The 25,548-nt window shown below is 30.9% G+C and overlaps 1 protein-coding gene and 2 long non-coding RNA genes across 8 annotated transcripts; all 3 read left to right on the top strand.

Moving 5' to 3' along the window:
• Positions 1-1,093: 1,093 nt before the first annotated feature.
• On the top strand, positions 1,094-3,114 carry LOC149892049 (uncharacterized). The gene is made up of 2 exons (XR_016449421.1): positions 1,094-1,908; positions 2,887-3,114. It is a non-coding gene; the product is annotated as an uncharacterized LOC149892049 (long non-coding RNA).
• Positions 3,115-9,742: 6,628 nt separating this feature from the next.
• On the top strand, positions 9,743-25,077 carry LOC149892047 (uncharacterized). 5 transcript variants are annotated; one of them, XR_016450324.1, is made up of 6 exons: positions 22,706-23,061; positions 23,160-23,860; positions 24,163-24,260; positions 24,362-24,396; positions 24,597-24,677; positions 24,758-25,067. It is a non-coding gene; the product is annotated as an uncharacterized LOC149892047 (long non-coding RNA). The 5 variants fall into 5 exon arrangements; XR_016450325.1 differs by lacking the exons at positions 22,706-23,061; positions 23,160-23,860 and adding an exon at positions 9,743-9,855 and having other exon boundaries at positions 24,758-25,051; XR_016450322.1 differs by having other exon boundaries at positions 22,706-23,860; positions 24,758-25,051.
• On the top strand, positions 10,579-16,776 carry LOC149892048 (uncharacterized). Of its 2 annotated transcripts, XM_090079778.1 has the most exons (6): positions 10,616-10,820; positions 11,734-11,839; positions 12,480-12,708; positions 13,123-13,263; positions 14,027-14,280; positions 15,085-16,776. In XM_090079778.1, exons 3-6 carry the CDS (start codon positions 12,693-12,695, stop codon positions 15,109-15,111), a joined length of 438 nt encoding a protein of 145 aa, XP_089935904.1. In that variant the 5' UTR covers positions 10,616-10,820; positions 11,734-11,839; positions 12,480-12,692; the 3' UTR covers positions 15,112-16,776. The 2 variants fall into 2 exon arrangements, with proteins under 2 accessions (XP_089935905.1, XP_089935904.1); XM_090079779.1 differs by lacking the exon at positions 11,734-11,839 and having other exon boundaries at positions 10,579-10,820.
• Positions 25,078-25,548: the final 471 nt, after the last annotated feature.

Raw genomic sequence — 25,548 nt, 5'->3', positions numbered from 1 at the left:
AAAGCTGTTTTTATCTTTCTGTTGTTAGATACGATACAGCTTGCCAACAGAACAGCATATTCTGGGGAGATATAAATCTTGGCTGTAAATGTGAAAACCAGGCTGAAGTGTGTTGCGAAGGTGGTTAAAGAAGTAAAAATCTATTTGAAAAAGCTAAATCTCTTAATTCAACAAGGTAAAGTTAAAGTGGAAAGAAGAATTTTTAATTTTATAAAAAATATGGTCTTCAGATGGTAGATCTAGCTATAGCACTACAATTGATAATACACAAGGAGCTCATCCTAGAAAATTTTAGTGGATCAAGCAGAAAGTTAGTCATGATAAATTTATGCATAAATTTAGCTTAGTCTGCATAGTGCAAAATGTGGAACTTTTTTCTAATTTCAAGTGAAAGTTGTGTTTACAGAAAAATCAAATGAGAAAAATCAAAAGAACATTTAATGAAACTCTAGTAAACGAACACTGAAGATTGGACTTTGACAGGAAGCACATAAAGAATCAGGTTGTTATTTTTAAAAATTGAAGGTAGGAAACAAAAAAATAATCTGGCAAAAGTTTGCAAAAACCAGATAATAAAGACTTTAAGAAACTTTGTGTTAGTTGAAAATATCCAGAAATTTTATATTAATTTATTCAATGTAAATCATTAAAATTAGTTTTGAAAAATTAATAACCCAAGTTTGAAAAAAAATGTTCTGGAAAATTAACAAAAGTTTGTGTATTATTCTTTACTTTAATACCATTAGATTTTATTAGTAAGATAAACTGGGTTTGATTAGCCCCAAAGCTACTGTATCTTTTATTATTGACAATAACAATTATTGTTATTATTGTTATTATTATTTTTATTATTATTATTATTATTATTATTATTATTATTATTATTATTATTATTATTATTATTATTATTATTATTATTATTATTATTTTTATTATTATTATTGTTATTACTATTATTTTATTGTAATTATTATTCACTTAAACTGAATGAGGTTAAAGGTCTAAAAATGGCTAAAATAAATTTAAAAAGACCTTGGTTTGGTCTGTAAATTGTAAATTATTCAATGTGTTTGCAAGCCGGTCCGTTAAACGGTATAAATATTTGAAAATGATGGTTTGTCATTACCACTAATTCATCTTGTTATTATGATCATTAGATCATCTCATGTGCAACTAATTCAACGTTTATGTTTTGATAGATGTTCACATATATAGAATTCTTCTACTTCTAGGTTTTGCTGCTGTAAGAAAAAGTTTAAAATAATTTTTCAATTTAAAAGCTTTCTTTATAAAAAGTAATAAACAAAAGCATGAAAGGGACTATCAAGAAATAAGTTAGTAGAAAAAGTAATGGACCAAAAACAATTTCTGGATTAGGTAGATTTGGAAATCAATTTACCACTTGATACAAACTGGCTGCTATGATGATTATTTCCAAATTCCAACTATTACTGAGTGAACTGTTCATGCTAAACTCTAGTTTATTTAATGCTCTTATAAATTTCTCCACAACTTAGGTCATAAGGAAAATTATGATAAGATTTTTACTAAGACCAAAAGTTGCTGTTAAGAAAATGTAATGCAGTTGAAGAGCTAAGAGATTTATCAATAACTAATGCACCTGTGTTCTTTCTGTCTTATGTGTTGGGAATACAGAAGCTTTTTTTTTTTTTTTTTTTTTTTGGTTATTAATTTGATCTCTGAGGATAATTTCATTTATAAATTGCTGTATGAGGCAAAAAAAAAAAGTCATTGTTGATCAAATCTTTATTTGGAAAATATCAAAATCAGAATCAATCATTTGATATGATTTTCGAACTCTTGCAAATATCAACATCTTGGATTAAAGCAACTCTGTTTAATAGAACATATTAAAAGACAAAAAAAAAAAAAGACAAAAGACAAAAAGTATGTAAATAGAAGGAAAATCTTATCTGGATTGTTCTAAAAGTTATATTTTGTTTTTTAATGACTTTTATCTTATTGAATTTTTCAGTTAGTGTTTTTTTATATGTCAACTAAATTTGAAAAACCCATAATACTAGTTATAATCTTTATGTAAATTTTTTTTTTTTACTTAAATTTTTTTTTTAGATTTTTACTTTTATTTTTGAAATGTCCAGTGTAAGTTGTTTTGTGCAATAAAAAGTTAAAAATGGCCTTTATTGAAAATTTAAAACATTGGAAAAAATTAACTTTTATTTGAAAAGTAGACAAACTTTAAAGAGCAGTTTTGATGGCATATTTTAGTTTTTTGCATGCATTAATCTATATTGACTAAAAGCTTTTGGCATTTTGAAGTAGAAACCATGGGAACAATTTTTCTTTCTGAGAATTAGTATTTTGCATTATATTAGGATATAAGTTGCATTTATCATTTAAAAGCAATAAATCCTAGGAACACTTTCAAAACTAGTTTAACAAAAGTATTTGAGCAGTTATTCTGCCTTAATGAACCCAAAAAATCAAACAACTTAAAATAAATATAGAATAGGTTTCTTATATAGGTACATAAAAATATTTGTTATGTTCCATACATAAGTATCATAAAAACATATATTTTCCTAAATCAATTAAAAATTTTGTAAACATTTTAATCTTAATTTAAAATTAATTATACCAAATAAACTTAACAAACAAAAGGAGTCAGTACACCCATACAAAAGTGACATCAGAAAAGCAGATAATAAATTATAATAACAATGTGTTTTTTTTTTGTTTTTTTTTAAATAACATAAATAAACAAATCATTTAAATAAATAAGTTAAACTAAAGCATATCAATAAACAGAATATCTTTTACGAGTTTTTGTTAAAACACTTATGTAGGGTCTTGATGTGGTATCATTGCTATACTTTCTTTTATTCTTTATGGCAATTGGTAAAGCAAGCCTCCTTAGCAGCATAGCATACTCGAAACTGTTGGGCCGATTCTTTGAAAGTCGATCTAAAGTTACGCGATGTATTTACGCAAAGGTCGAAATCAGTAGTGCAATCCTCGCACTTCAAGGCACTAGCTTTTAAGTCAATAGTGATGCCGAAAATCATTATAAAATATATTAAATTGATGTTGGAAAACATTTTGGAATCTAAAAGAAAAGATTTCTTTTTTTTACTCAAAATTAAATAAGTTATAATAAAGTTTAACTAATAAAGTGCCATAGAACAAACACTAAATCGCAGAAGAAGCAAACACTAAAGAAAAAACTTATAGCATTTTAATTCCCATGTCAGCGAAAAACAATTTCTTTCAAAATTTTCTTACAAATTAGGAAAGTACATGTTTAAATATACTTGTCGCAAAGTCTGTTTTACCCTCGAATAATGATTTTCTTTTTTATCATCTTCCTATTTATAGTTTTGCTTACCTTTGTGTATTTTGATATTTTCGTGCCCACTGTTTATTTGTTTGTTGTTGAGCGGTGAAATACAAAGAATCGACTAACCGACTTAACTGCTAATCTTCCATCGTCCGCTCGAACTTTGTCTAAACAATTAAATTTATTTTACATTTTCGCAATTTGTACCGCGCTTTTGTTTTAATCTCGCTGCGAAACTTTTGGAATTTTCTTTTTCTGGCGCATTTTAAATAATCCACCCAAAACAAAAATTTAGTTTAGTTGCGTTTGGACTGTTCACTTGTAAAATAAAGCAAGATGAGAAAATTCCGAAATTTTCGTTTTCCTTTAATTTTCTTTTCAACTTTCATTTAAACATAAGTCAAGTAAAGTATTACGTAATGGTGTTAATTGTCGTTTTTAAACCGAACTTGCGGTTTCGGTTGAGACAAAGTTAACTCAATATTGTTTTAACTAATGCTCATTTTAACAGTTCATTTAGATTGCTACGAAAACAAAATGAAACACAGGAAAGAGAATAATGCATTTCTGGATTTTATGAGTAATTCAAATTTTATTAATGTTTTCGTGTATAAAAACACCTGTTTGTGAAATAGTAGTGTCACTAGTAGTTGTGTAACACCGAGAGAAAACCATACAGAGAGCGATTAATCAATGCACAAAAGTTTCTCAATTACAAAGAAACCTTTGTACATTAATTTACTAGGGGGCTGTAAATCCGATGGTAAAATTATTTAGAAAGAAGTTATTTAGAAAGAGATTTGTAGTTCTGACCAAGACAATACCTATAGGTTTCGCATTCGTAAGATTTGACTAAAAGCGGATAAATGTTTCAACTAAAAGCTTTTGAAAGTCTTTTAAATTTTCCTTAGCGTTGTGTTAAATTATTGACAATTTTTCAAAACATGCCTCTTCCTAAACCAAAACCCACTAAAAATGAGAAATGAAAAGTGCGGTCAATTATCATAACATTTACTAGATATTAACTTGCAAAGTTTAATGTGCGAATACTAAAAATCGTCAAATAGTTTTTCCTGTATCTCTGATTAAATTCATTTTTCGCTAAAAATGACCAATGGGGAATATCGACTTAAAAATTGGCAATTAATTTCAGTTACAATTAGTCTCATATTGTTCAAACTATCCAGCGAAAGAATGATTTTGCGTGATTTTCGTTAAAAAGGAAGATAATCCTGCTATCGCACCAGAACTTTGTTCAGTTACAATTTTTTGATCTAACTAAATTAGGTCACTTAATTCTTTTTTTTTTTTTTTTTTGAGAAACATAGAGCCAAAATTTTACTGAGCGCAAACTTTTTGCAACATATAGCATAATATACACATAGTCCAATCGATACCTTGTAATGGAATCGATTGGACTATGAAACTTGTGATTGGACAGTGAAGCTTGTAATTAGGCTGTGAAACTTGGATTGTCTTATAAAAGAGCAAGTTTTACAAGTCACCTTGCTATCCTATTTTTTGCTTTAAGCAAAATATATAGCTGGTGTTTTAAATGTAATTAACGTGTATGATTCATTTTTGTTGATGAAGTTTTTATAGTCCCAGATATTGCAACATTCTGTTTGAAAACGATTTTTACTGCATATTTTAATGTCCCTGGGACTCAAAACCACCACAATTTCAAATCAATGTCAATTATCTCTTAAAATTGAACAGAATTTTGATTTTATCTAAAATGTGTATACAACTTAAGTAATTCATAATTTAGTTTTTAAGTTTGCAAGGAAAATTTTAAGTTTAGTCGTTGTTTATTTCTACTTTTAAGATAAGACTAGCAATAATGTTATAAACAACAACTGAACTTGAAAGGTTCCAGTGATGGTTCATTTCGTAATAAGCCTGGTAAAAATGCTGTCAGATAAAAATTTTAGCTGCTCTCAAACTTTCAATACAGTGACGGAAAGAATAATAAATCTACCATAGAAACCATAGAAACATTTCTAATATTAAAATTTTTTAAATGCTGTTGCTGTAGTTTTAATTTAGGTATAAAAATTATCTAATTAAGCTTGTAAAATGGAAAGGCTGAGTTGTTTATCTAGCAACACCCATAGCAATCATTTATTTAGGAATGTTGTAAAATTTGGCACCTCTAGATTCAATACACTTTAACTCATTAAAAAAATAAATAAAGACGTTAATTGCCTCCCATTAGCCATTCACAACATTCTTATGTTATTTGAAAAAGACTTCTAAAGAATTTGTATGTGGATAAAAAGTCCTTGAGCTATCTTTAAACTGTTAAGCTATATAAGGCATTGTTTATTTAGTAATGAATTTAAACAACTCATTACAGTTTTTAAATTTTAATGTAAATAATGGACGGTTTATGACCGGAACTAGTAATACATGATGCATCATCCATGTTAAAATCAGAAATCCCCAAACAATAGCAAAATAAGGTGGAAACTGAAAGGATTTAAAAAAAAGCTTCTCGGATAAAAGAAGTAAAAGAAGAACCTGGCCCTTTTTATGAATCTGGACTCCAGATTCATAAAGTGTCTTTAGAATACTCCAGATTGTAGAATATTCTAAATAGCATTTTATTTTTGCTTTCCGTTAATCTCTATTTAGTTTTTCCCAGTTTGTTTTAAATACATAGGAAGAGGTCTTTTTACAAATTTATATTTTTGACTAGTAAAGGTACTTTTTACAAATTTATATTTTTGACCAGTAAAACTAAAAATTATTATGGTGATCCTTTGAACTTTTGAAGCAAACTATTAATTTAATGAATTTGCTGGAGTACTTAAGTTATCAAGTCATTAGCTTAAATACTAAAAGGTATTTAAAAAGTTGTATTATTTCCAGAGATTTTTTCTCTTAAAATAACGTTCTATAACGAGACAAATATTAAATATGGAGGCACATTTTGGTTTTCTTTTCCTATTTTTTTAAGCATTAATTTTAAATAAGTTTCAACGTAATCAGACTAATTTTAGTGGTATGAATGCTTTATTGAAAAAATTATAAGGAGGTTACAATATAGTCAGAGTCATACACGGGCAGGAATGCAGTGGTTAGAAGATTTCTAGTTAGATACGTCAAGGAAAGAATCATTAAAGAAAATGAAAGAGCAAGAAATAGTTTTCTTGTAATTTTAATTTTAGAATTTGTTTTTGATGATAAAAAGTTTTTCTATAAGAAAAGATTATTATTATTAGAAGTAATGAAGAAAAATTTTGCCCGAAGAAAAGTTGACACGTAGTTTAATTAAGTCAGTGTGCTGCAATTACACATAAACCAAGGCATTCCCACACCCTTAAATAACCAATCCTCTTAATTATATGAATCGGACCCTATTCCATAATTCTCATCTATATAACTAAATCCATGAAACCGTTTAAAAGCGACAAAGACTCGCCTCGCAGTATGTGATGAAATTAATTTAAACTCCAACGCACGGTGAGACTAAATGGACTAAAAATTAGCAAAATCTCTTAAAAGTTAAGTTTGTAACTTTCATAGGTAAATATATCATTTACCCTTAGATTAAATTCGTAATCTTAAAATATACATATTTATACTTTTGGCCTTTAAAACTGGGCAAGTGCCCAAATTAATTTTTTTGTTCGAGATAAATAACTTTCAAAAATAATGCAAAGCCAAAATTTTTATATTTTTATAATAACTAAAATAAGGATCTTTTTCCAAAAATCTTTACACTTGACCGTATTACCCTAACCCTGTTTGTACGCCCCATCTTTCTAAGGTTATGGCCCTAAATGTCAATCGTGCAAGTACTGGCGGGAAAGACTAAAATACCAATTTAAGACCTGAATGCAAAATTTAAAAGTTATTAACCAGAAAATTTAAAGTGTATAATGAAATTATTAACTCCTTAAACAGAAGGTTGTGTGAGCTAAGATAATTCTACCGATGAAGTTGCCGATGATGTTCTGGACTTCCCAAGGCTAAGTTTATAACAGACGGTATCTATTTATTGATAGATAGATGAGGAACAAGAAATTGGCATCATATGTTGCTTTTTCATGCATTCTTTGGTTTCTCAGGGCTTAAATTACAATACAGGCAACATCTGATGATTTTGGGGTTATTAAAGTTGCTGAAAGTGTGAAAAATAGTAAAAATCTTAAAAGCTCTCTTCTTAGACATATTTGGTGGAAGATGTTGATATTGTGTCACTTACTGACCCAAATGTAGATTATGAGGGAAAAAAATTAACGATAGATGAAATGATAGATAATCCGTATCCAGAAGATATTACTTTGATATAAAGAAAACAAACATCATTGATGTCATAATCATTGACAAAAACACTTGGCGACGTAGCTTAGTTGGAAAAAAACAGCTGGTACCAGATTTTCACTATTTCACTCTGAAAACGTTTCTTCCTCTGTCTAGAAATTTAAGGAAATGATCCCATACTGCATGTAAGAATAAGCAAATGAAAATAATGAAATCTTCTCAGAAAAAATTTAGGCAGTTGAATATTGTGGAAAATTAAAAAATTTTAGTTTTTGTGTTATAAAACTCATAATACGGACAGAATATTTGTATCACGGACAAATATTTATGCAGGCTATTCACCTCTAGCAACTTTTTGACTACATTTTCTAGCATAGATGTATCATAGATATCAAAGGTATGCTAACTTTGATGTATCCAAATCTATTAGACACACGGTATAATATTGGTCCTTACAGGTAGCAGTCATGTCCGCAACCAACCCAGAGATTGCAGATGGACTAGAAACTGCTAATAAACAATAAAAATATTCATAGTACCATTATTTGTCCATAAACAAACACTTCCCACCCAACATGAGACAACTTTAAGACGTATGTAACTTATCTTTAACTCGTCTAGACGTCTGCAACTAGTTAAAGACGTGTTTAAGACGGCTTTTCCACACCTCATTAAGACGTCTTCCGACAACCAGTTTAAGACGTCCGCAAGACATCTTAACAAGACGTCTAATAGAATAACCAGTTTAAGACCTCCGTAAGACATCTGAACAAGACGTCTGTCGGAACAACCAGTTTAAGATGTCCGTAAGATATCTTAACAACACGTCTTTAGGAATAACCATTTTAAGACGTCTTTAACACATCTTAACAAGACGTCTGTTGCAACAACCAGTTTATGACGTCTTTTGGAATAACCAGTTTAAGATGTCTTTCAGAATAACCAGTTTAAGACGTCTTTAACTTATCTTAACAAGAAATCTGTCAGAATAACCAGTTTAAGACGTCCGTAAGACATCTTAACGAGACGTCTGTCGGAACAACCAGTTTAAGACGTCTGTTCGAATAACCAGCTTAAGATGTCTTTCGGAATGACCAGTTTAAGATGTCTTTAATCATGGACGTTTCCCACCCAACAACAAGTCGTCTTAAAGACAAATTTAAGACGACTTGAAATTGATATTAAAGATGTCTTAAACTGGGGCCAATGCTATAAACATAAAAAACGAAGTGTTTTCCGTAAAACACGAAGTTTTTACCGTAAAACGCGAAGAAAAAAAAAGTCCATTGCTATAAACATTTTAAAAATTCCGTTTTTAAGATAAAAACTTCGCTATTAAATCCAATCCTATAAACGAACAACCCACCCAACATAAGACGACTTTAAGACGTATGTAACTTGTCTTTAACTCGTCTAGAAGTCTACAACTAGTTAAAGGCGTGTTTAAGACGGCTTTTCAACACCTCATTAAGAAATCTTCCAACAACCAGTTTAAGATGTCCTTAAGACATCTTAACAAGATTTTTAATGAGGTGTTGAAAAGCCGTGTGTGTATATATGTATATATATACATATATACACACATACGTCTTTTTAAGCCGTCATTAATACGTGTTAAATAAGAAAACTTGAAGACATTTTAAATAAGACGACTTACTGTGTTTCATTTGAGACCAGTTTAAGCCATCTTTAAGACGTCTGAAATAAGGCAACTTTAAGACGTTTTAGTTAAGACGGCTTACAGTGTTTCATTTGAGACCCAGTTTAAGACAACTTTAAGATGTCTTAAATAAGGCAACTTTAAGATGTCTTAGATAAGACGACTTACTGTGTTTCATTTAAGACCAGTTTAAGACATCTTTAAGACCAATTTCAAGACATCTTCAATTTGTCTTTAAGACGACTTGTTATTGGGTGGGAAGGGAATCACCTTTTCAGATAAAAAATGCGTTTTTTCGAAAAAAAATTCAGATAGATTTTTGTAGGTACGTCAAAGCAAACATGCTTTCAGCACACCGTGATGCGTAAAGCCGCCGCCGGTATGCCGCTGCTGGCCCACTGTGATGCCTAATGCGGATTGCCGCTGCTGGCTAACCGATGATGGACCGTTATCTCGTTTTGTGTTGGCTTTGCGCCTTTAGCTGAAAAACGGCAAAACGCTTCGTTGTGGATACGTTTTTAAATCGGCATGCCAGCTTCGGTAAACACATGGCGATACATTACAGTTTTGCCAACACAAATCCAGAGTTGGCTTTTGGATAGCGGTAAGCTGTCGTTATAATACCAAAAGCAGGCATTTCAATTGAAATGCCTGCTTTTGGTGAGACTTAGATTGATAGATGTTTAAATTGTGACTGTTTTATAAAAAATTCACTGATTATAACTTATTGGCGCTACTCCACTTTCTCCTCCCCCCCCCCCCCCTAATTTTATGATTGATTCTGATAGAGAATTTTCTGCTGATTAAGAATCGTATAAAAACATGGGTCTCAAGATCAACGGAAAGTGCTCTAATCTGATGTTGAAAGTACAAAAATATACCACAAATCGCTAATATTCACCATCTTGAAAAGTGATTTTTTTTTGTTTAAAAGTTATCCTTTCAAAGTATCAACAGCCTGGTTTTTATTTTTTATATTAAAGATTTCGAATAATAGAACAAAGAACCGGTGCGTTAAGTTCATAATCAGTAGTCAATGTTATAAAACTTTTTCTAGCCTAACGCTAGAAATGTCGTAATTACGATGGAAATGTTACGCTACGACTATTTCAGCGTGACAAAGTTTTTCAATGTTATAAATAATTTTCAGCGTATTGCATCGTATCCACTGATCTCTATAATAACTGGATAGCGCATCTCTAATATCAAAATTCACGCCAAAATCACCATATTGGAAAGCCCCAGAACAATGAAATCTGATATGTGCGATAAAGCGATAAAGCGATAAGCCGAAAAATAGAACTTAAAGCTTACGGGATTAAAATTTTTGGGGCTTTCCAATATGGCGATTTTGGCGTCAAAAAATAAGAAGTTTTGCTCGGAGTTGCGCTATCCAGTTATTATAGAGATCAGTGATCGTATCGTAATCTTTTCGTCATTTGTTTCAAGTGTGTCATAAGATTTCAACTCTATGAGTTGAATATTTTAGATGTCTGTGATTCAAATTGGCGGACAAAACAACAAGGTTTTTGGACTTGCAATAACAATAACAATTTATAAATTGAAAAGGTAATAATTTTTAAAAATTTTATTTAATAATCTAACATCATAGATAAATGTTTAACACTTCATCTTTTATACCAACTAAATCTTAAACTTATATTTTTTTAATTCATAATGTTTTGGTTGAATATAGACTTTTCCAATATGTATGTGACTTTCTAATAAGTTCTTGATTCGGGTTGACCCTCCAAAAGTTGAACCTGAGCCTCAAGCCAAGCTTGACCTTGACAATTTTAGCCTGTTGATCATGATTGAGCCTTCAGGCCTAAGGAATGACCAAAAAACGCATCAGTATTTTATGAATTGTCCCTCTAATTAGGCTCTGCAAGCATTACCAAAAAGCCTGACCCTTTCCAAACCTATAATCTTATCAGACAAGCTTAAGAAACAGGCCTCAATAGGCCTAAGCCTTGGCTCTCAAACCCACCTCTAAGAAGCTTGAAAAAAATTATATAAAATGTAATTTTACTTTCAATATATTTTCATTAATATGATACACTAGAAATGACCCACCCTGTGAAATGATCAAAATGATTTGATATTCTCTGATATTTGGTCTTCAATTAAAATAGTTTAACTATATCTACCGTGTGTCCAATAGATATGGATACAAAGCTAAAATTTCTTATTAAGGTAAAAATTCAAATTCACCTCTAGCAACTTTTTGACTACATTTTCTAGCATAGATGTATCATAGATATCTAAGGTATGCTAACTTTGATGTATCCAAATCTATTAGACACACGGTATAATATTGGTCCTTACAGGTAGCAGTCATGTCCGCAACCAACCCAGAGATTGCAGATGGACTAGAAACTGCTAATGATACCCAGACCCGTATCAATTTGACAGATTTGCAAAGGATTCAAGCTCTTCGACTAATTTTTGAATCCTAGAAAATTTTGTTTTGATCATTTAGACAAGAAGGCATTTCAAATGGGTGAAAAACAAAAAAATGGGAAGAGATTTTCACCAACCTCAAGGCTAACGGTCTCCCACTCAAAGATCTTCATCATCTCCGCCATGTAAGTAGAAGAAGTGACTAAATATTAAAGGTGGGTCCGAGCCTAAGCTCAAGCTCAAGGTTTGAGCCTGATTTAAAGACATGCTAGACTTGGAAAAGTATTGAGCATTTCAGAGCTAATGCTAGATGAGCCTATTTTTAAGATTGATATAGGCTTTTAAAACTTTAACCTTAGCCTCTCAACTGTGCCTTGCCAGGCTTGGGCTCCCTGAAGCTCAACTTTTGCTAGGCTCAACCCACCTTTTCTTAATATATTATTTACATAGTTTAAAACAATGTTATTCTTAAAGTTAATTGATAACTACTATGATGTTCAAACTAAATTCAATCCTAGTATTGACCACCTTTTGTTTTCTTTATCTAGATTAAAAAAAAATTGTGCTTTTTATGATTAAATGAGAGTTTTTAACTATTAGGAAAAAATAGCTATCAATATTTCAAACAGAGGGCATTAACCTTTTGTAATGTGTTTTTATTCTAGTATCAATATCAAAAAATTTTACAATTGTAAAAACATTTAAAGCATGTGTTTGTATTTTCACCTTGTATTTTTACCTCTGCTAACTAGCTTGACTACCTTCATTTTGTTGAGGGTCAGTTTCCTAATTTGCCCTTTTTGATTGTAACATTTCTAATTTCAGGATATCTGGGACAACTCTAGAAGGGCTACTCTCAGACGGATTTCTAAGTAAAAAAAAAGTGGTGCAAAGGGAGTCAAGCTTACTGCCATCGACAATGTTGTTCTAGACATCATTGGGAGGGACAGCCTCTACCTTGTAGGCCTTGGTCAGACAGATGAACTACCCATTCTACCTGGGGATGCATCTTCAGAAAATACCACAGACATTGAATCTATGGATGATCACTCAGGTATTGGCTATAACAATGACTTCTTGTCACAGTAAAAAAAGTAATTAATTAGTAAAAGTAAGCTTAGAAAAGCCTTAGGTTAACACAAAAAAACTGAAAAATGGATAATTCTTCACTGCAAAGACATTAAAAGAACTCAAAACTTTCACTAAAATTTTAGCATAACAGAATTTAATTTTATCCACAAATGAGGCCAAAATGCAAAAATTGCTACATCTTGAAATTTTTATAAAAATTTGCCAATTTTTGCTACTTTGTTGATCAATTTCCAATAACAAAAATTGTTAATATTTTTTTGCTAGATTAGATGGTTGAATGATACAGAAAAGTTGTTATTTTAGAAATTGTTAACTGAACTCTGGGAAGAAATTTAGCAATTATTTCCGATCAAATGTATCAATAACTTTTTTTCAGAAATGGATGTTATGATCGAGCACTCTGTTGTCAGGCCAGGAACATCAGCACAAGCACTTGCAGAAAATCGTTCTACAGCTCCAGCAACAACGACATCAACTATGGGGCCACCAAACTCTTTGCTTCCATCTGAGGCAAGAGGTTAGTAATTGATTACTAGAGATGCATCGAGTATAACATTTCAGGGCTTGATTCGGGTACGAGTATGAATCTATTCACTTTTATAAATGTAAATTTTTTATCTACTATATACATATTATGATATTTTAGTCCTTGCTGTACAAATGTTGAGATTTATAACCTTTAAGTAGAGAAAGACACAGTGTGTGTGTGATACCTTTGCCTGTGGGTGGGTAGGAAATAAGTAGGAGTCTCTCAATTTTTAAAATATAAATAAGGTTTCTGGTGAAATACAAATAAATTTTTTTGGTCACAAAGAAAAAAAAAAAAGAAATTCGGACAGAAAAGCAACCAATTTTTTGTCTGTCTCTCAGTTATATTTCAATTTGATTCAATTCTTAAAAATATTGATGAAAATAATAACTAATGTTTATAATAAACAATATGATGATTAATTTAAAGGACATTATTATTTCTGTTCAACTTAAAAAATAAAAATGGAATAAAACTGAGCTGAAATAAACTTAAATTTTGTATAAAATGAATTAAATCCTTTTAGAAAAGAATCGAGTTGAGTCAAGTATTTAAAATATGATGCTTGAATCGACTTTACTCAATTCAATACTTGTCCCATCTCAATTGATTACTAAATCCCAATGCAAATAATAATTTCACAAAGATTTATTTTTTCCAAATTTGTGTTAATTTAGTCATAGATTGTAGAATTTGCCCCATTTATTGTTATACATTTAGCCATTAAGTACTAAATTTCTTTGCTTTTTAGATAAATCTCGCAGAAAACAAGCTTCGACAACAGTCAACGCCTTGTGGACAGATGACTTGTACAAAAACCTAAAGGTTCAGAAACTTGAAAAGGATTTGTACGAGCAAGATATTCACATAAAACTGATGGAGGCTCAAATACTAGAAGCTAAAAGAAAGGCAGAGTTGGCTGAGGCTCAAGCAGATTTCTTCTGTAGGGCTGGTATGGCCATTGGCACAAATCCAGTTCTCAGGATTACTGATTTGGACCAGCAGGTAGATACAATACACTATATAAAAAATAAAGTACAGATTTCGACAATCTTCTTGGAATTAGGGGGCTTGAGCTTGGGTTAGGTAAAATTTCAAGAACCAAATCTTAGTTAAACTGTTAGGATGGGGATGATATTGTCATTTTTTACTCTGTTGGTGATTATGTTGTGGGGAAATTTTGTCATAAGGGTGATTTTCTCGGTAATTTTGTTGTAGTATCAAAATATTTCCCAAAAACTGTTAAAATTTGAAATTTTCAAAACAGTACTTTTCCCGGATTTGTTAAAAATATATGTTATTGGCGTTTAGCAGCAAATAACAAAACTAAATCTAACTCTGCATATACTTCACTCTCAGTCGAGGTAGCTAATCTCTAAAGAAAGACAAAGCAGGTCTAAGCTACAGTAAAGCTTAGAGCCAATAACTACCTTTTCTACAGTTGTGGGACAATATACAGAGTTCCTAAGAACTATGGCCCACATAGGTTTGACACCTTGCCACTACCCTGGCCTTATAGAAAGGGCTGGAAACTGTAAATCTTTAGAGATTAGCTACCTCAACTGAGAGTGAAGTATTTGCAGAGTTAGATTTAGTTTTGTTATTTGCTGCTAAACGCCAATAACAATATAAAAGATATACCAATTTCTTCCTTTAAAGTGGTTTTTCTAACCACTTTTGGCAAAGGGAACTTTTCCTCATAAAGATTAGTAAACATAATCACCACATTGCTGTTAGTTTTTGAACCCAGTATTAATGTTTTCACCTTAGGAATAAATGTTATAAAAAAGAATTTATTTTCTTTTTCAGGAATTTCTTATTCCTCTTCATGACTAGCTCGTATCCATTAAGGGTCTGCATTCGATTGATGAAACTTCAAGAAACTTCAGAACTTCATGCAAAAAATATTCCAAACTATGACATTACAAAGCTTTTGAATCTTTTTTATTATCTGTTTTTATTAATCATAATGATCAGTGATGTTAAGGGCTGAAGGCCTAAGCTTTTTACTACATGAAAGGCTGACCCTAACCTTACGAGCCAAGATTGCCTATGTTTAAAATTTTTTGACCTAAATATTCAAAAACAAAATTTCAAATAATCAGAAATCAGAAAAGGAATTTTTACTCGCAAAAATGGTGTTTATATTAAAAAACTTGTAAGAAGTTGCTGCCTTCGCCTGTCTCGATTTTGATCCCCATCTTCAGGATCGGGTTCGTTGGGAACTATTCTTTGTTGACCAATAAGTACTGGTAGTTGAGGTCCTTCTTCAAGCTCTTCTCCAGAATCGCCAAACTTTATTGCAAGGTTGTGCAAAATTCCGGCACAAATAATGAATTTTGATACTTCTGGCATGTCTCTCAACCGAATTCCAGTTGATAGAGAGTAAAAGCGTTTTTTCCAAACTCCGAAACTTCTTTCAACAACATTTCTGGTGCTTGAATGAGCCTCATTGAAACGCTTTTTAGCCCCCTCTGGTGCACCAGGAAATGGAGTGATTAGCCATTGACGGAGCGGGTAGGCAGCATCGCCAATGAGAACAGCTCCAGGGAATGGCCGGTTACCTTGATTTTCAAAACTTTCCCAGAGAGAGCTTTCTTGTAAAACTCTGCTGTCGTGACATCTGCCAGTGTGATTGGCATTGAGGTAGTAAAAACTCAGATCAGGTCCTGCAACTGCCAACACATTGATGGAATGGTCATGATGCCTGTTCACAAACTGGAGCTCGTCTTGCAAAGGAGGACCTACACGTACATGTGTGCCATCTAGGCAGCCTGCAGTTGCAGGAAATCCTCCAATGGAATAGAACTCTGCTGCCAGTTTTGAACAATCATCCGGCCAGCGAATTACTTCTTGCTTCAGTGTAATCACAGCATTGGCCACACGGTGAACAACTCTAAAAATTGTTTCAGTACTGGGTCCCTGAGCATCACGTAACAAATGGTAAAAAGCGTTTGTACCGAGAAACTGGCAAAAGAGCAAAATCTGAAAAAAGATTTTTTTATTTCATTTTTCCAAAAAACTTTGCATGAAATTTACCAAAATCTATTTGCAAACTATTATTGATTTCTAGTGATTGATGTTTATTTTAATTTTTAATTTTTTTAGTTTAAGATAGAGGTGTGTCTGGGGTCGGCCAAAAATGAACCGAACTCAGTGGTCCGCCTAATCGCAGAGCCTGGTCTATTTTCAGCAGACCTATGTGTCTGAGTGAAGGCTGGCGTTTGATCCTTTCTAAAATTTACCAAATAAAATCCAGAAAACAAACTCTTTCAGGCTTAATAGCCTCAAAATGTAATACTACTTAAGTTTCATTAAGAGCTAAGTCAGCTTACATTAGGTTAAGCTTATTTAAATGCTAACCCTGAATATAACATAGTCAGCCTAAAGTGTAGCTAGTGTACAAACAAAGCTTTTTAAAATTATTTTAGTTAATAGATAATTTTAATTAGATTTAGTTGCTTATTAAAAAGGTTTCAAAATATATTTAGTAACGATGAAGTTTGTAAAAATTGTATCTTCCATTACCCAATATATAGAATAGGGTTATTGATGTTTGGACAACAACCATAATCTCAATCTAAAGTTGGTAAAATTAAAACCTTTAAATTGAGCTCACGACTTCTCTTTCCAAAAGCAAAAGAACTAGATCATTAAAAGCAATTGGAGGTAGCGAGCTAATAAATTTTGGACTTTTTGAAAATAAGATTGCCATAATGTTTTTTAATTTTTAAACAGTATTTTTCTTAGAAAATTTAAACTTTTGTGCTAAATATCTAGAAAAATATAACAGTTTCTTATAGTAGAAATCATGCTTGAAAATTGTTACCAAGGTGTCTTAAAATTGTCGGCAAGATCCATAAATTATTTCATCTAATTCTTTCTGAAATACCCAGTAAGTGTAGGCTTTTTAATAAATGGTTGAAAGATTTTGGTGGTGAGAGGCCCATAGATTATGTCATGAAAGTAGGGTTAGGTTTAGAGGTGGGTCTGAGCCTAGGTTCAAGTTAGGCTGGCAACATATTTTTCAAACATTATTTTCTAGGCTTGACAGCCTAAATTTTGCCAGGCTTGGCTCAGGTTCGGATTTATACAGGCTCAACCTACCTCTAGTTATGTTGGGGCCCAAGTTGCAATTGGCTATATTAAAAGTACCTGCTGGCGTGGTGATAAGGGTTGATTTCGCTTTGTCCTGTGCTGCAGTTGTGGCGATAGCCTTTCCTCTAGAAAATCAACTGCTTCAACGGGAATTCGATATCTTTGACGAAAAACCTTTTCAGATGTATCTTCTGAGAAGTCCCTAGGATTGAACTGGAAAAATAAATGAAAGTATTAAATCTATAGGAATTATTTCTGTTGACTACATACTTGACACAAGTTAGCCATATTTAAACTACTATTTCTGTGGGTACCCTAACTTCATTTCAATTTTTACCATTTTCAAATTTGAAAGATTTTACTAATTTAGGCAGTGCAGTCATAGTAACGGAAAGCTTTTACTATAGAAAATTAGCTTTTATGTATACAAAATTTTTGCTGAATTTATAGACTGGCAAAAATCTTGATAACTGCTGTGTTGGGCTTTCTGTTGAATACAGAGTTGGGCTGAGAAAACCTAGCCTAATTCCTGAAATGAAGAATACTTCCTAGGAAAAATTTATTTTTTGAATTTTTTTTTTCGGTTTGCTGCTGTAGATACTGTAGGCTGAAAAACACTTACTTTGGTACTAAAACATGTTCAATGATTTTTATATGTGGCTAAGCCTCAATAGGCTAGAGTTAGGCCTGACCTCAACCCTAGCCAAAGACCTTAAGCCTTAATAAAGCCCGAATGCAAAAATATCATTCTGACCCAACACAAATGCTAGATGCAGATAGAATTAAGATATTTGTCAACTGGCAAGCAATCACTGTCATTTTCTTGAAATTTTTGGTATGTCCAAGGGGCGCAGACTTTTTGTCATGGGGCCAAATTAGGTTCTATCAGTTGAGAGTAATGAACTTTTTAGCTTTTGGTTACCATAGGTAATAAAAGAATGTAACAACAAAATAATAAAAAATTAGGCCAAAATTGTTGGGACCTTAACAACACCAATATTTTACCTGTCTGATTCTTCTAGGTGTGGCGCTTGGCATTAATTCTTCTAGGATTGCCTGTTCAAGGTCACTGTCGGAACTTACATCTAGATCCATGTTCTTAAAATAAAAATGAATGTAAAAATAGGGGATGTCCTCACAGAGTGGAACAAATTAATCAAAACAATCAAACCCAAATTATTGATCTTATGCAAATTCAAGTTTTAACGTTTAAATTTCTGACATAAACTATTGTAAAATTTTAAATGTTTAATATTTTTAAAAACTCAGTGAAAATGAAAATTTACAGTGAAAAAACTAATAAGAAATGTTAAATCAATGTCTTCCTAAGTAAAAGATAATGATGACAATTTCTAAGTCTTAAAATATTTTTATTTTTCATTAAAAATAATATAATATAAACCAATTATACTTTTACCTTGAATCTCAAATGGCAAAGAATAAACTTTGTTTTATTAGTATTATCTTCTGTTAAAAAAGTTAGAGGACGCCACTTACCTTCTAAATCACGAGCGTAACACGTTTATAACATTGACTACAGGTGTATTGACCGCATTTTTTTTTCTCTTAGCAGGTAATGGAATTCAATGGCATTTACTCTTATCGCGTCAATTTGCTTCAACTGGATTCTTAGTTTGTTAGCTTGAGTGTCTTTTAAAACTTTTGTCAAATAAGTTGAAAAATTCTTTCATTGATTATATTCTACAATTCACTTTAAAACAAGATAAAAATTTTTTTATTATAAAAATAATTCTTTAAAACTATTGACTTTCTTTTAATACTTCAAGTTAACCCCCCGTGAATAGTACTTTCTATATTTGGCTGTAAAGAGGTTGAGTAACACTAATTGATTCAAAAAACCTCAAGGTGTTTGCTTAAGCATACAAAAAGATATAAGAGAGTAAAGTTCATGAAAATTTCGTGTTTTTTTGTCAAACGTCAGATGTTTTTCGTTGAGCCGTGGAATCGCTATCTATATTAAACCAGAAAAAATTCCTGGCGCTACTCCACTTTCTCCCCCCCCCCCCCCCCTAATTTTATGATTGATTCTGATAGAGAATTTTATGCTGATTAAGAATCGTATAAAAACATGGGTCTCAAAATCAACGGAAAGTGCTCTAATCTGATGTCGAAAGTACAAAAATATACCACAAATCGCTAATATTCGCCATCTTGAATTCACTAACTTTACGGTTGATATTGTTTTTAACCGCAAAACATTGCCAGCCTGGTTTTTACTATAAGGAATTTTTTCTGGTTTAATATAGATAGCGATTCCACGGCTCAACGAAAAACATCTGACGTTTGACAAAAAACACGAAATTTTCTTTTTATTTTCTTTTTTCTTTTTATAACAAGTATTTATTTATGTTTTTTTGAAGAATAGATTCTAAGGATTTGTATACAGAAATTATGTATATATATATCTATATTCCTTCGCATATTTTATGACGTTTTTTATTTTTATTTTCGCGACGTAAGAATCATTGTATATGTTTATTTGAATTATAAAAAAATCGTCTGGAATGGCTAATATAGACGCGTAAGTTCTTTCCAGAGCTATCAGGCAGACGATCGAGTTATAAAGTTATAAAACGTGTCGCTCTTGCGAAATTGCGATTCCTTCTTATGAAATTTAGTTTTGTAACAGAATTTACGATTATTTTTTCGGTTATTTTTTTTTTTTTGTTATTAAAGAAAAAAATTAATTGGAAAGACAAACTTTCATGGAGTAATAAAAAAGGGCTTTCTTAATGTTCTTTGCAAAAAATGTTCTTAATAATTTTGTGTGGCTATGAAAATAGCCGTTTTTTGATTTACACAACCTTAGGCATGAATTATAATGTATGTTACGTTTGATGCACACAGGATGTCAAACAGGATATGCTGTTAAAACTTGATCCCAAAAGTGAAAAAACCGGTGTTCGGAAAATCTCTGCATCCACATAAACTCGGATAAATAATCAGCTACCATTTCGCGATTAGTTGGCCCCATCATTGATTTGAATTTTGCTTTTGCTCGACACCACATAGCTTCCACGTGATTTGTTGTTACACCTGTCTGTGGATCTACAAAGTTGAGGGTGTGGTTAACGGTACCATGTAAATATGCTGGAGCTTGCAAATCATTATATGCTCTCCACATGTCACTCCAGACAATAGAGCCAGGAAGTATCCATTGATGTATGATAGGAATTAATGTTGCAGCATCGCGGTTCTGGACAGGAATCAAAAACCCTTTCTTCGTTGCAGGTTCATACCCACCAAATATCCACTGCTGCGGGATTATTCTACCAACTTGATATTTTCTTCGACAAAAAACAGATTCATCTATTTCAACAATGCACCCTGGACCGCCTATTGGATCAGGGTTATTGAGGAAATATGAGACGCAAATGTCTCTGCAAAATTGATTCCAATCAACAATGGTGCTGTCGTTTCCGATATTTAACTCTTGCCTTAAATCACTTATTGATAATCCCCGGCTCTTACCTGCACTTCTACTCCAAGCGTAAGTTAAGCCCAATATTTGCCACAATTGTAGGTGAGATTTCTCAAAGAAGCTGCCTTTTCTAATGTTAAAGGTTCTTTTGCAGCGCTTGACTGGACATCTCCAAATAACTTGATCAACTGACCCATTCTTTGTTTGCTGTGTGCAGGGCACGTTACATACACTACAATTCATGCTTTCAGCGAGTAAACCATAAGTTCTGCACCAGTGAATTGTAGCTTCGATATCGTATTTGAATTTTGCTCCTATTTCTGTCAAAGAAAGTGAGTCAAAAACGTCTATTGTTGGTCTTCGAAGAGCCATGATATGTAGATAAATGAAGAAGCAGAAAAACTATTCTGAAGCACTCCTTTTTATATGACAAACATAATGAAAATGAATTCACGGGGGGTTAACTTGAAGTTTTAAAAGAAAGTCAATAGTTTTAAAGAATTATTTTTATAATTAAAAAATTTTTATCTTGTTTTAAAGTGAATTGTAAAATATAATCAATGAAAGAATTTTTCAACTTATTTGACAAAAGTTTTAAAAGACACTCAAGCTAACAAACTAAGAATCCAGTTGAAGCAAATTGACGCGATAAGAGTAAATGCCATTGAATTTCATTACCTGGTAAGAGAAAAAAAATGCGGTCAATACACCTGATTATGAAACTTAACGCACCGGTTCTTTGTTCTTTTATTCGAAATCTTTTATATAAAAAATAAGAACCAGGCTGTTGATACTTTGAAAGGATAACTTTTAAACAAAAAAAAATCACTTTTCAAGATGGCGAATATTAGCGATTTGTGGTATATTTTTGTACTTTCGACATCAGATTAGAGCACTTTCCGTTGATTTTGAGACCCATGTTTTTATACGATTCTTAATCAGCATAAAATTCTCTATCAGAATCAATCATAAAATTAGGGGGGGGGGGGGGGGAGAAAGTGGAGTAGCGCCAAAATTCCTTATAGTAAAAACCAGGCTGGCAATGTTTTGCGGTTAAAAACAATATCAACCGTAAAGTTAGTGAATTCAAGATGGCGAATATTAGCGATTTGTGGTATATTTTTGTACTTTCAACATCAGATTAGAGCACTTTCCGTTGATTTTGAGACCCATGTTTTTATACGATTCTTAATCAGCATAAAATTCTCTATCAGAATCAATCATAAAATTAGGGGGGGGGGAGAAAGTGGAGTTGCGCCAACTTATTAGTGTTTAAATATACGCTTAAAATTGTTATTACATTTATTTTTTAGCAATAAGTTATTTAATATTTATAACTCTGATAAAATTATATACTAGGTAAAACAGTAAGTATTAAATAAATAAGATGTAAAAAAAAATCAAATTAGTTTTTAGTCTTAAAATATAAATTATATATGTAAATTTATATTGAATCTATATCTATACTTTATATTATAAAATATAGCTATAATTATTGCTTATAAATATTAAAAGTTATATGATTTTAACATTATTATAATCTTATAGCTATACTTATAGCTATACTTATAGCAATACTTTATAATATTAAGTTTAGATATTGATATAAAGTATGGATATAGATTCAATATATATTTATAAGACTCAAAATTAAAAAGACTAACTTGATATATATATATATATATATATATATATATATATATATATATATATATATATATATATATATATATATATATGGTGTACGAAAGGTGTACGAAAATTTTTGTGACTGACTGTGTATATATATATATATATATATATATATATATATATATATTTATATATATATATATATATATATATATATATATATATATATATATATACACACACACAGTCAGTCACAAAAGTTTTCGTACACCTTACAATTTAGAGAAAACACTTAATAAAAACCATTTTAAATGCAAAAAAATAATTTTATATCAAAGTAACAAGAATATATTGTACAAGAAATAAAAAATAATTAACTAAATAAAAATATTTATTTGTAAAACTGAAAAAGTTTAATTTTTGAATTTATAATATGTCACAAAAGTTTTCCTACACTAAATAAAACTTGTAAAAAAAACAAGAATATGAAAAATTAAAAAATCTTTAGTATTTTGTTGAGCATCCATTGGCATTTACACAAGCTTTTAATCTTCTGTTCATCAGTGACACTAATTTTTTGGTATAAGAAGACGGAATTTTATTCCATTCTTCTAGTAAGATATTTTTTATCATACTAACATTTGTTATTCTGTTTCCTGCTTGTCTGTCTAAATAATCCCACATATTCTCTATTTGGTTATTAATATATAAGTTTGGTGATTGGGGAGGAGAATGCAGTTGTTTTGGAATATTGTAGAGCAACCATGATTTTACAACATAAGCAGTGTGTTTTGGATCTTGATCCTGTTGAAATATCCAATTATTTCCTAACTTTAATTTAGCAGCATCTGGTTTCAAATTATTTTTTATAATGTCCAAATATACCCAGCGATTTATATTATATGTATTTTTTAATATCTACCAGCTTTAGTAAATAAAACAATTTATGTAAACTTATATAAGTTTCAATAATGAGCTTTTGGACAAAATGGCCAAGAAAAAACTGATGCCTACATCAAGTTTTCCAATGCCATTAAATAAAGAGGCATTTTTTTAGTTCAGAAGATGAATAACATTTTTAAATAAAATAAACATCTTTATTTACAAATTTGTTATCTTTATTTACAAATTTGTTATCTTTATTTACAAATTTGTTATCTTTATTTACAATTTCTTTATCTTTATTTACAAAGTTGTTATCTTTATTTACAAATTTGTTATCTTTATTTTACAATATTTAATATATTTTTAAATATTTTTTATTTTAAACTCACTGGAGTAAAGTATTTGTGCAATAAATATTACTGTTTCCATGTTTTTCATTTTCATTCCCTTTTACTGTAACCTCTTGTATATGAGATTGTTAATGAGAATTGAAATTGATCGTGATATTAAATTTTACCAGTGAATAAAGTAAGATAGATTTTATTATTTTAATGTTATTTGTTTCAATGTTGTTTTTGAAAGAAATCCAAAATATTAGTTCTGGAGTCTGTCTACTGTTTGAAAAAATTATATACTTATTTACTAAACCATTTTATTTCATTCAACTATTTGGCTTTCTTTATATTTTTTCAAGGTATTTTCATAGTATATTATATCGTGCTATGTTTTTGTTTGCATGGTGAAAACTATGTTCAATGTGCAAAGTATATTTTAGTTCATCAAATTATATTTTTATTGATGTGTTCTGTCTTTGATTCATTCTTTTTCAGATCTGCACTTGTGTCTTAGGCCTATGGTTTGCAAAAGGTTCACCATTCCCCTTAAGTTGCTGTGGGTTTCACAGTTTGATTTCCAACCTGGCATATAAGTATATCATTTTTAAATACTATTTTATTTGTTAACTTAAAATTAAAAGTAAAGATAATTTTTTTTAATAAAATAACAATTTTTTTTTTTATTGTTCATTAGCCCCTCTAGCGTATTGATAGGAATTGCTATATCAGGTAGAGTATTTAAGGTTACTGTATATGAAGTTTTATTTTTAAAAAAAGGCAAGCATTATGACTTTATTTTTATATAGTTTTTTTAAAGATGTTTCCTTAGTTAAGATAATGTAGCAATATAATTAAGCAATCTTTTTGTTGTTTTTATGTTTTAAATTATGCTTAAATAATAAAATTAAGTTTATATTTATTCAATGTAGATAAACTTAGTATCTGGAGTTATTTGTCAATAACTGATGATCAGACTATTTTAAACAAAAACGTTTTTAAGGGCTGAGAAGGTAAGTTTATTATCTTTGTTGTAATAGCTCTAAACTTAACTGTTTCAATATTTTCCATATATATCATTGTCTGCTTTCAGGTAAATGTTAGAAGTCTGCAGACTGCAACGTAAATCGATTTTCAACACATTATGGCTTTCCGAGTATATTTAGTTTTCGATTGAAATGAGAATAAACTAAACTTAAAGATGTGTTTAAAATTAACTATTTATTTTATATTTTAAACGTTCGCTAAACGCAAGTTAAGCAATAATCTATAGATACTAATATTTTATATATTCTGTTTTAAATGAAAAAAAATTATTGTGACTTTAATATTCATATTGTAATTGTAAATTGCAATCTTAAAATGATTTTTATTATAACTTCTGATTATTCTTTTTGTTCACCGAGCTTAAGCGTTGCCACGTATGACCTAATGATTTACAGTTGGGGTAGTGTTTTTCGGTGCAAGGAGAATTTTAGTATGATAAATTCGTATTTAATAGCTATATACCTATACACAAAGTCAAAAGGTATTTGATGTGCCTTCCAGGCATCGGCAGGATTTGCCATTCTTTTATGAGTAAAAATTGCGCTGAAAGATATACACAATTTTGCTAACGATAAGTGCGTTCTATTCAAACAAAAACACAAAAATAATATGTATATCAATGCATTCAAATCTTAGTGAAAACCTATTATAGGTCCTATGCTATTCCGCTATCGCTTTATCATCGGTTCGCCACTGACGGACCGTTGTTCAAAAGTTGTCGATTTGCCGCCATCGGTCCGCTGCCGAACCGTCTGCAGCTTTCCGCTAACGGACCGATGTAAATACAATGTGCAAGCCTACGCGGCAACGTAGCGGGCGGCCGACGTCGGCACGGCA

Source organism: Hydra viridissima, unplaced genomic scaffold (genome assembly GCF_058129835.1).
Source record: "Hydra viridissima isolate aposymbiotic clone 2 unplaced genomic scaffold, HvirCarnegie_v1 scaffold_2, whole genome shotgun sequence".
Lineage (NCBI taxonomy): Eukaryota > Metazoa > Cnidaria > Hydrozoa > Anthoathecata > Hydridae > Hydra > Hydra viridissima.
This window is presented reverse-complemented; position numbering and strand designations above follow the sequence as displayed.

Excerpts from the sequence above, each read along its gene's own strand:
- LOC149892048 (XM_090079779.1), top strand. Across the intron at positions 13,264-14,026 it reads GCTTCCATCTGAGGCAAGAG|ATAAATCTCGCAGAAAACAA; the intron begins GTTAGTAATTGA and ends TTTGCTTTTTAG. Across the intron at positions 14,281-15,084 it reads TTACTGATTTGGACCAGCAG|GAATTTCTTATTCCTCTTCA; the intron begins GTAGATACAATA and ends TTTCTTTTTCAG.